The sequence below is a fragment of the Mytilus edulis genome, chromosome 3 (genome assembly GCF_963676685.1).
Source record: "Mytilus edulis chromosome 3, xbMytEdul2.2, whole genome shotgun sequence".
Classification (NCBI taxonomy): Eukaryota; Metazoa; Mollusca; class Bivalvia; order Mytilida; family Mytilidae; genus Mytilus; species Mytilus edulis.
The window spans coordinates 88,346,358-88,357,909 of NC_092346.1; the positions used below are offsets into that span (position 1 = coordinate 88,346,358).

General features: G+C 31.1%; 1 protein-coding gene across 1 annotated transcript; it reads right to left on the bottom strand.

The window, feature by feature from the left end:
- Positions 1-2,296: 2,296 nt before the first annotated feature.
- On the bottom strand, positions 2,297-8,677 carry LOC139514977 (gustatory receptor for bitter taste 93a-like). The gene is made up of 4 exons (XM_071304550.1): positions 7,469-8,677; positions 4,199-4,267; positions 3,419-3,508; positions 2,297-2,577 (listed from the first exon to the last, which is right to left on the bottom strand). The coding sequence occupies exons 1-4, from the start codon at positions 8,465-8,467 to the stop codon at positions 2,479-2,481; spliced, it is 1,257 nt and encodes a 418-aa protein (XP_071160651.1). The 5' UTR covers positions 8,468-8,677; the 3' UTR covers positions 2,297-2,478.
- Positions 8,678-11,552: the final 2,875 nt, after the last annotated feature.

Genomic DNA, 11,552 nt, shown 5'->3' on the forward strand with positions numbered 1-11,552 from the left:
TAGAATTTTTAGAATAAATTCTAATATTAAAGGAATTCAGTCTGTAACAAAAGATATTGAAATGAACTTTTTGTATATTTTAATTTTTTCTGTTATTGTATGCTGATGACACAATACTACTTGTTGAATCTAGCCATACTTTACCATGTATGTTGGACAAATTTTCTGAATATTGTAAACAATGGAAATTGAAAATTACTATAAATAAAACGATAATTATGATATTTTCAAAAGGTAGAATACCTAGAAACTTGTTATTTAATATAGATGGAAATGAAATTGAGATAGTCAGTAGCTATAAATATCTTGGTATTATATTTTCTAGAAGTGGCTCATTTCTTTCCACCAGAAAATTTCTACGTGACCAGGCTATTAAAGCAATGTATGCTTTAATAAAAAAAATCAGATTAAATAACTTGTCGATCGACTGCCAACTTGATATGTTTGGTAAGGCTATTGTTCGTATACTAACTTATTGGTGTGGGATATGGGGATTTGAAAATTTAGATATTCTTGAGAGAGTTCATTTGCGGTTTTGCAAACATATATTGAGGTTAAAAAATTCAACCCCCAATTTTATGGTCTATGGGGAATTGGAAAGATATCCGATTTTAGTTAACGTCAAGTCACGTGTGATTAATTTCTGGTGTCGTTTACAAGAAGGGAAAGAGAGCAAAATATCATGTTTAGTACAACAATGTTTTTAAATTTGAACACTATTAATCAGTACTACCATTTAATCTATTAATAACCTTATGTAAATTTAGATGTGGAAATAACCGTTTGCCCATTGAGACGGGAAGGTAGCGCAATATCCCAAAATCTGAAAGATCTGTGAAAGTCTATACACCTGGTTAATACAACTATATGATTATTTATCATTTGTGTAAATATTTATCATATTAATTTGTATTTCACACATGCTATATCTTATATATTTTATACATATTATTGTAATATCTTCTCTGTAAAAGAGGGACGAAAGATACCAAAGGGACAGTCAAACTCATCAATCTAAAACAACTGACAACGCCATGACTAAAAATGAAAAAGACAAACAAACAACAGCACACACGACACAACATAGAAAACTAAAGAATAAACAACACGAACTCCACCAAAAAAATAGGGGTGATCTCAGGTGCTTCGGAAGGGTAAGCAGATCCTGCTCCACATGTGGCACCCGTCGTGTTGCTGATGTGATAACAAATCCGGTAAATAGTCTAATTCGGTAGGTCACATTCATGAAAGGGAAGGGGATTGAAGTTACGACGAAAGGAACATATCCGATATCATTTGTGAAACGGTTATTCCATAACGGTCAACCAACTCGTGATGGCGTCCGTAAAATTTACGAAGGGATGATTTCAACTTCACCATTTTGAACTCTTGGTTTAATAGCTTCCTTGTGAACAGCAACCCTCTATCAAGAAAATCATGATAGGAAATGCAAGCACGGGAATATCGTATCAATTGGGAGATATATACCCCGTATGCAGGTGCTGCTGGAATGTTGCTACTTAGAAATAGAAAGTTCACAATTGGAAAGCTGAAATCATCTATTTTGTCGTAAAGTTTTGTTTTCAACCGACCCTCAATGTCAATTTCTAGATGTAAGTCAAGATATGAGGCCGACTTAACTGTATCTGTAGTATCCTTTATCTCTAGCTCGATTGGATAGATGCGTTCCACATAGTCACCAAATTTTGAATTATTTAGTGAAAGAACATCATCTATATAGCGAAAAGTGGAGTTAAAGGATATTGCTAACTTTTTATCTTTCTTCCTAAGAAGTTCCTGTATGAAGTCAGCCTCATAATAATAAAGAAACAAGTCGGCAAGTAGAGGAGCACAGTTTGTTCCCATTGGAATGCCGACAGTCTGTTGAAAAACACGTCCTCCGAACGTAACAAATATGTTGTCAATCAAGAAATCAGGCATCTTGATAATATCAGTTTCAGAGATTTTTTTGTTGAAATCAGAGTGATCCTTTACAATGTAGGATTTATTTCTCCCTAAAACAAGATACTTGTATCTACGTTGGCCATTCTTTTTTACGAAGCAAAGCAATACCAACTCTTTCAATTTGTCTTTTAGTTTGGAATGTGGAATACTAGTGTAAAGAGTAAAAAAGTCAAATGTTTTAATACTGTTACAAGATGAAGAGAGTTAGATTGTATGTATTCTAAATATGTATTTGGTTTATGAGAATAAAGATCATTGAATTGCATTCATTCATGTAGAAGAAACGCGCGTCTGGCGTATTAAATAATCCTTGTACATTTGATAACTGTTAATTACATATTTAATTTTAAAGTTTACTGAATACAATTTCTTCTTTATATCAAAATACTGTAATATTAAGTACAACATTTCCATTGACAATGATAAGAAATCAATCATACTCATCTTTCATTGAAATTAAAACAAACATAATAAACTTGAAACTAAAAACATATGCTTTTAAGTTAAATTGAATTATGATTCATATGTTGAATTTATAGAGACAGTTTGACAGCTTGGGGTTAGAGAAAATTGAACGACAATTACAGCATACGAAACTATTGTCCCAAACACCTGAAATAAAACAAGAATACATTTATAAGAGTGAATAACTTAAATGTATACTTTTTATTTGTACTATCTACTAGACATGTTATTACAATAAACATTTCAAATATTCATAATATTGTTAAGGAAAAAATGCAATTAATTCTTTTTTGAAAATTATTTTTTAAGAGCTGATCAAACCGAAAAATCTAAAACGTGTAGTCAAATCCGGACAAGAAAACTTTTTGAACTTGAACTTATTCAATGTTCAAGTAAGTCAAAACATAGTTAGCTCTATGTTTATATGTGTCTTAAGCATTCTGTTGGAGGAAAACCCCGAATCTCAATTTTAGACTCAATTTTACCTTCTTGAATATCCAAAACGGTAAATTAAACAGCATGTATATTTAAAATTGAGAATCAAGATTTTTTTTTTTTGTCGAAAATTGAATTCAAACCAAGCTTGAAGTAGAGTTACGAGTTTCAATCCCAATAATATGAGAAATAGTAAGACGTCAGTGATGTCCTATCGGGGAAGGATATGATGAAATCAAGAATTTGAAATTAAATTTTAGTCTGTTTTTATCTCGATTACCATAAGAATTCTTCAAATATTTTAACATATTCTCTATTATTAATCCTTAAAACCTTTATAATATATATTTTGCCTTCATATGAAACTGCAGAATTATTTGATTGCAGATTAACAATATGCTGGTATTAGAAGAAGGAGTTACTAGAATCGGCGTTGTCATTGTCACCATACCATTAAGTTTATAGTCTGCTTTGCATAGCTCTATAGGTAATGTTTTTTTTTTTTTTTTCATTTTTATAGGAGAGGAATTATGTTCAATACTCAGTTACTTACCATAAGTATTGTTGAATGGTCGATTACAAATAAGCCATACACATTAATACCTATGTTTGTACCTGTTAGTCTGGATATGAATATTTGAATCTGTGGATGAATATAGACAACAAATTACCGTTTAAAGTATAGTCATATAATACTCTAAATCTTAAAATGTTAGATATAGGTTTAAAATAACTGAATTGCTAGATTTTATCATACAAGAACCATACGTGAATTTTCTTGTGAATGAAACTCGTTTATCGTAGAAGAAACATTAAACATGTACTGCTAATAAATTTAGTCATCCAATATTATTATTTTAATATTTTTTTGGATGCAGCGACCTTAACAATGACATATCTCGTCATAATTGGGTCACCTCACAGCGCAACTGCGAGGGGAAACCGAGATGAAAGAATTTAAAAGGTAAATAGTGATAATTTAAATATCAAACAACAAATTAAAAATACCAATTAATTTAACAATTGTTATGAAAAGGTTTAATTAACACAAATGAACGCAGGGGAAATATGTATAAAACTTATATGCTCTTTCTATTTACTTTTTTCACGTTGTCCATAACTCTGTGTTGTTTGGTTATTAATGTTACTGACTTGATATTCATAACTGAAACATACGTCAATTAGGATATAGATATCCTTAATAGATCAGAAACCAATAATATACTTTTTATTATAACTTTGTATTCACTATTCATTACTTTATTTATATACATACATACTGGAATCAAAGTTCAAACATACATTTAAACTATTTGTAGAAACAAAAACTTACCTGACTGATGATCTGTGGAGATTGTTTGGACATATTTATTTGATATAGGTCATCCAATGGCTCGTGTGCCTAAAACGTTAATTGAAATCAATTTTGTAGACATATAATGTATTGTTGTAGGCTTAAAATGTTAGTGGACAGTTTCAGAAATGAACAAAAGATTTCACATATTTTAGCTCGGAGTGACTTTTTGTCCGGCTAGCCGGACGAATAGTGGCATGAATATTTGTCCGGCCATTGCAATGTGCATGTCACTTTATCTACACGGACGCAAGTGCGTGTAGTATTATCTTCAGCAGCACAGCTTTAGACATAATAATTTTGTACCTTCTTCAGCTAGACCAAATCCTTTACGTTTGAGTCAAACATGACCCGAGTTTGTTTTACAAGTAATCCTTCTCTCTTTTTACAATGTAAAGCCGTCGTTTGAATTGTTTTACATTTGTGATTTCGGGGCCTTTTATTGCTGACTAAGCGGGATTGGCTTTGTTAATTGTTTAAGGCAGTATGCTGACCTATAGCTGTTTATTTCTTTTTTTTTCATTTGGTCTTTTGTGAAGAGTTGTCTCAATGTCAATTATACGACATCTTCCTTTTCATATATTATCCAACATTTTTTGTTTTTTTTCTCATAAAAAAACTGTATACCTCATATTTGATACCAAGGAACAATCTAGAATAGTAGAATATTCCTACATAATAATTTTTTGTTAAAATCCTATCATAAGATGACACTTCTAAAAATATTTGTTTAACATGAATGAAGTTTTCATCACTTCATCGTTCACTTATAGAAGTGGGAAAGTCAATACTCATATAATAGAATATTATATTTATACATCACTTTTTGTTGCGAACACAGAAATACATTTAAGGTAACAGGTAAGCGAATGGGAAATCTCATGGATTTTTGTGAAATTTTGCACACAATTTGAGTTATTGGAACTGTATATGAACATTGAGAACTTATTGAAGTTACTTTCAAATTTTCCGATATACAGCAAATAAAACATTCGTTAGGGATGAGTGCAAACCTAAAGGATGCACGTTACTATTAAAGATTGGGGAAATTGAAAAAAATAGTTGCAGTTGCCTTTTCTCAAAAACGTGTCCTTCTATTATTATTTTTTAAAGTAATTGCCACTAAAATTTACGTTTTATTAATATGAAAATCATAAGGGGTAAACGAGTTTGTGTTGCTGGAAAATCAGTCAAGTCTCCTTGTAAAATATAAAAACATCAGAAAAAAACATTTGTAGCGATGACGTCACGAATATTTTTGCCTTTTCTGCACTTTTTCCACGCTGTATTCAACTATTCATACTCCAAAATATAATTCGGTGGCTTATTCTATACATTTGGACAAATCTTTTTCGAATATTTTTTTTATATATCTCAGAGAAAATAAACGTTATATATATAAATCTGTTGTAGAGTCGAAATGGTTTACACTTACTTATAATATAATTATTTGTGTGGCTGCATCTTGCATTAATTTGTAGTATTATTTACAATAGATAATTCTGCTGATCTGTAACACTTCCATCTTCATGCCTTATATATCATGTACTGTGTTACGACGCTAGATTAAAAACTGACGAGGAAAGGTAATACCCGGCCACCGAAAGCACTAGACTGGTTTAAGTCATACTTGTTTGAACGAAGCCAACAAGTTAAGGTCAATAACGTCATGTCTAATACTAAATGCATAACAACTGGTGTACCACAAGGCTCTATTCTAGGCCCTCTGGTATTTGTTTTATATATCAAAATCATAACTTACGTTCAGCTGATGAAAAACTATTAAATCTTCCAAAACCAAAAACATTTTTTTTAAAGAAAACATTTACATATTCAGGTTCTCAAATATGGAACAGTTAACCAAATAAAATAAAAATGAGTAAGTAATACACTTGTATCTTTTAAAACAAAATGTTACAAATATTTCATCAATTGTGCAAATTAATATGCTTTTTCATTATTATTTAGATACAATTGTATATTGTGTATAATATATCATTATGATACTATATGTACTTATAAATATGTTATTATTATTATTTTGAGTATTCTCAGGAAGATTAGTTTTAACTAATGGGATCATCCTCTTGAAATAAAGATTATTTATTTAATTTATTTATTTATTATTGTAGAGCCTAGGTTGTCTAGCGCGTCGAGCATAGTACAAGTCGATTCGAAGCCACGATATCTCAGTATTATGAGTTCGAATCCTAGTGATGGAAGAACAAAAAAATGCGAAAGCAAATTTACAAATCCAAATTTGTTGGGCTGATGTTTAGACGAATTATATATATATAAAGAACTGTTTCGATGTTCATGCGCAATTCCTCGTGCTATAGTTGTATATAAATTCCGTAAAATTCCGCGAGATTATCCATTTAGGTACCTGTACCCTTAAAAATCCAGAATAAATACAATTATTCTTTGTAGAAAGTAAGACACAGTTCATTATTCTATTGTGCTGTATTTGTGTTCTATAGTAGATTAATTTAAGGTCTTTGTTGTTATTCTGCGGTTTACATGTTGAAGTGCACTTATGTATTATTCATTTATGTATTACTGTAAACATGTAACATGATGTTGTCATTTTAGCGGTATTTTTAACATTGCCATATAATCGGGAGTTTTAACTAGCCATAAAACTAGGTTCAACTCACCATTTTTTTTTTCAAAATGTCCTGTACCAAATCAGGAATATGGCAGTTGTAATCATATAGTTCGTTTATATGTATGTTGGGATAAGATTCTTAATATAAAAAAAGAAGATGTGGTATGATTGCCAATGAGACAACTATCCACAAAAGACCAAAATGACACAGACATTAACAACTATAGGTCACCGTACGGCCTTCAACAATGAGCAAAGCCCATACCGCATAGTTTACTTAAATTTGTTCATTTTGATTCTTTATATTCTGGACCTAAACAATCTCACATTGTATGTATGTTCTTTCAGTCTTACCCGTTATACTAAAAAATCAATCCAAATACACTTTGGATCACACAATATTTGAAATTCCAACTTTGAAAACACAGGTATTTTATAAAATGAATGAATATTGTTATACTATATACATACTAAGTAAAAGGGATTTTTGCTAGATATTGATTTAAGATTGTATCTTCATAGTGTTTGCTATTTTAGGTTTTCAGATCTGATTATTTTCCACTTGGAGATGCTGTTCAGTATGTTAGAGGTTATGGCGACCTTATAGGTAGAACGAATTTCTTATGCAACAATATGCTTACCGCCTGACACATATACGCTCCCATGAAAGTGATGACAAACATAACAATGACTACAACCATCATAACACCAGCCAAAGCACAAATATCAACAGTATCAAGACTGCGCATGGTTGCACCATATAGAGTGAGACATACCATTGGTATTCCATACACATACGTCATTCCACCGATATGTCTAAACATGAGGTTCCCAACTTTGACTAGTTCTACTATACATTCATGTTGAAGTCGTAAGCTTTCTAGATCGTCAAGTTGCTGGACATTGATAATATCACGAATCCGTCGTGTCACGTTCTTAAATTCTTGTTTTAGTAAGCTAGTGTTTAAAAGTAAAAGTACAGTGTTTGATATCGCAATCCCATTATGGAGAATTCCTAACACACCAAAGGCTACTGTAACAATGTAAAACGTTATTCCATTTGATTGATCGAACGGTGTAAAATTTGAAGTCACAAGCAAACCTTTCAATTCAAGGTAGAGCACGCTCCAAATGAAAATGAGTGCATAAATCAGTAAAAGCCCACAAATGATCAAAAGAATTCTCCGGATCACCTTTCTTTTATGTGAAATATTAAAACTTACTCCATAGTCCACATTATATTTGTTAAGTGTGGATAGAAAAGTTTGCAAATACTTACAGTTTGAATAGAAATATATGAAAGAGAAAACCGTAACGTTGGCATAATAATAAAGGTATGCGATCAGACCAATCGTCTTGTACAACTGTCTTGAGTCATTCCTAAAAACTGTTAAATATCTGGCGGACAAAACAAAAATTAATACCTGTACCAGTATACAGTATGTAAAGTGATTTGTAAATGCATATTTTCTACCCCTTTTCTGACGTTGTGAATAAGATCCAAAAATTTCTAAAAATCGAATTAATGGTTTGAATGCATCACTTGCCCTTTCTTCTTCAATTTCTTTCTTTGTTCCGTCCATACCTGTAGATTGCACACTAGGATCGTGTAGAGGCTTTATTCTGGTTATATCATTCATCGTGAAGGAAATATTATGTACACAGTCCTACAGTATAAATCCTCACTTCTTTAAAAAAAAATGTGTAATATAGCAATTACGTTTAACTCATTTTAACTTCTTCCTATGTGCTCTCGTGAAAACAATGGCCATGAAATAATCTTCGAAAATTGTAAAAACAATTAATCTCCAATAAAAAAGGGAATTATTTACCTTAATAAACTATCCAATAATGAATAGCAAAAAGTCAACATTAGAACTGTTTTAATTCCTATAATGATTTGATTGCACGTCTGTCGTAAAACAAAATCTGGTATCAATGATTAGTATAATTATGTCTAAACATCATTGTGGTTATAGAAATAAAGTCTTAACAATATATGTCATACATAATTAAAGAAATTATGTTCAAAATCGGTTTTCTAAGTTATCATCACATCCTTTAAAATTGACAGTTAGGATGAGTTTTTATTCTTAAGAGAGACGTCGAAATTGTGTAGAATAATGTAAACATTGTACAAGGAATTTTATGTTCATCGTTATAGCAGCCGACTCGATTACAAGGGGGATCTACGTCATCACGCAGGGTGTCGGCGATTACAATTGGACCACCATCTTGTCGCTTCAAGGTAAGAATTTTACTTATTATGCCAGTTTAATGAGGTTTATGATTATACAAAATAGTCCACCAAAGACTATATAAAGTAGGAAAATAAATGAGCCATCACTCAATATTATTGGTTATCTCAATTTTTCAAACACTTCGATACTAGTTTTGGGAATTAGGTCAAACATGCAGGATATCGGCAAAATTTTTCATAACAACATCTTGATTATCAATAACCGCCTACTTTATCAACAAATGAACATGTCCGAATTCTTTATTGTACTCGGGAAAATACTTGTTACTCACAAATATCCGTCATTATGGTCGAAAAACGTCTTATTTTTTTTAAATGGAAAAAGGATGTCGGAAACACATCGAATATCGAAGGATGTCGGGACACACTAATATATTAACAATGTAATTGTCCTTTGATTTTATCAACGATTATAAAGATACGATAAAAAAAACCGGATTAGTGTTCCTTGCTTGCTTCCATTTTATGCACTCAATTTAAGGATTCATTTTTGGTAAATATTCGGGAAAAAAATAGTTTTAGTAGGTGAAAATCAGATTTCGTTTCAGTTGAGCCAGGGGTTCCACAGGGGTCAATTATTGGACCAATTCTTTTTGATACTATATATATATATATATATATATATATATATATATATATATATATATATATATATATATATATATATATATATATATATATATACAACTCGTCTAAACATCAACCCAAAAATGTATCTGGTGCGCTATATATATGACATTTCATCTGGCCCTGCATCTACCAGGTGTTCAATAAAGGCAACAGTAGTATACCGCTGTTGGAAATTCATAAATCGAGAAATAAAAACATATCTGGGTTACAAACTTAAACTGAGGGAAACGCATCAAATATAAGAGGAAAACTACGACACAACAGAAATACAACATTAAATTGTAACAAACACAGAAACGAACTATTATATAACATTGGCAATCTTCCTGACTTGGTACAGAACATTTTAAGAAAAAGAATAGTGAATTGAACCTGGTTTTGTGACATGCCAAACCTTCCGCTTTAATGGCAATAGCATTAAAATTACAACTTTACCTGACAGGATTACAATACAAAAAAATGGGAGAAAATATAGGACAGAGAAATATACTAATAACAGCTAACAAAAAGTACCAGGTTTAATATGTTATACGCTAGACGTGCGTTTCGTTACATTTTTACTTTCAGATGATACCATAGTTAATTTGGCTTTTTAATCGAACTTTCGTGTCTCTACAGTTCAAAAAGATCTCATGGGGAACTATGCTGGTAAAGGCATTCCACCCAGACAATTATGCAAAGTCATCCCAGACACCAGATTAAAAAAAAACAATCTTATTTAACTACACGTTGTTCAACTACACATTAGAATACGTTGCATCAACTAAATATTAATAATTTGATATGAACGTTCATGTTACTTTAATAATTGAATCGAAATCCTTTAATAAATGACCTTTGATTATTTTTTTTATTTTAGAAATGTCATCATCTTATGAACCCCAACTGTGCAAACACTGTGGCTAAGTGTTCAAAAACAAATCAACGTTTTTATCTGAAAAAAATAAGCAATTAGATCTAGCGACATGTTGAATAACATATGTGTTAAAAATAGTATATGATGTGTCCCCGACATCCTTCGATATTCGATGTGTTGCCGACATCCTTTTTCCATTTTTAAAAAAATAAGACGTTTTTCGACCATAATGACGGATATTTGTGAGTAACAAGTATTTTCCCGAGTACAATAAAGAATTCGGACATGTTCATTTGTTGATAAAGTAGGCGGTTCTTGATAATCAAAATGTTGTAATGAAAAATTTTGCCGATATCCTGCATGTTTGATTTAATTCCCAAAACTAGTATCGAAGTGTTTGAAAAATTGAGATAACCAATAATATTGAGTGATGGCTCATTTATTTTCCTACTTTATATAGTCTTTGGTGGACTATTTTGTATAATCAAAAACCTTATATAACTGGCATAATAAGTAAAATTCTTACCTTGAAGCGACATGATGGTGGTCCAATTTCTATCGCCGACACCCTGTGTGATGACGTAGATCCCCCCTCCTTGGATTATTGGTATGATGAAATTGGAATAGCATTGTCGTCGAATTGAAACGTCAAGACCGTTCTATATCAAACTTTATTCCGTTCTATATCAAACTTTATTCCACTGCACTCATATCTCTACTTCAACATACATGTGTGTATTTGATGCATTCTTTTCTTGAAAATTGGCTATATAAATTATGGTAAACAGCTCTTTTCATGTATTGAAACTAAAAATTAATGACTTTTGATTTTCTTGAAAATAATAGACCCATGTAATTATTGTGTGTACTTTTGAAACTGAGAATTCAAAAATAATTCTTGGATAATAATTTTCGTAGATTGAGGAAAACTGTTTTTCGTAGATATTTGATTTCGTGACTTTGTTGTCATACGAGAATA

Excerpts from the sequence above, each read along its gene's own strand:
- LOC139514977 (XM_071304550.1), bottom strand. The coding sequence starts at position 8,467 with ATGAATGATATAACCAGAATAAAGCCTCTACACGATCCTAGTGTGCAA. Across the intron at positions 3,509-4,198 it reads CTCCACAGATCATCAGTCAG|ATTCAAATATTCATATCCAG; the intron begins GTAAGTTTTTGT and ends ATTCATCCACAG. Across the intron at positions 2,578-3,418 it reads ACCATTCAACAATACTTATG|GTGTTTGGGACAATAGTTTC; the intron begins GTAAGTAACTGA and ends GTTTTATTTCAG.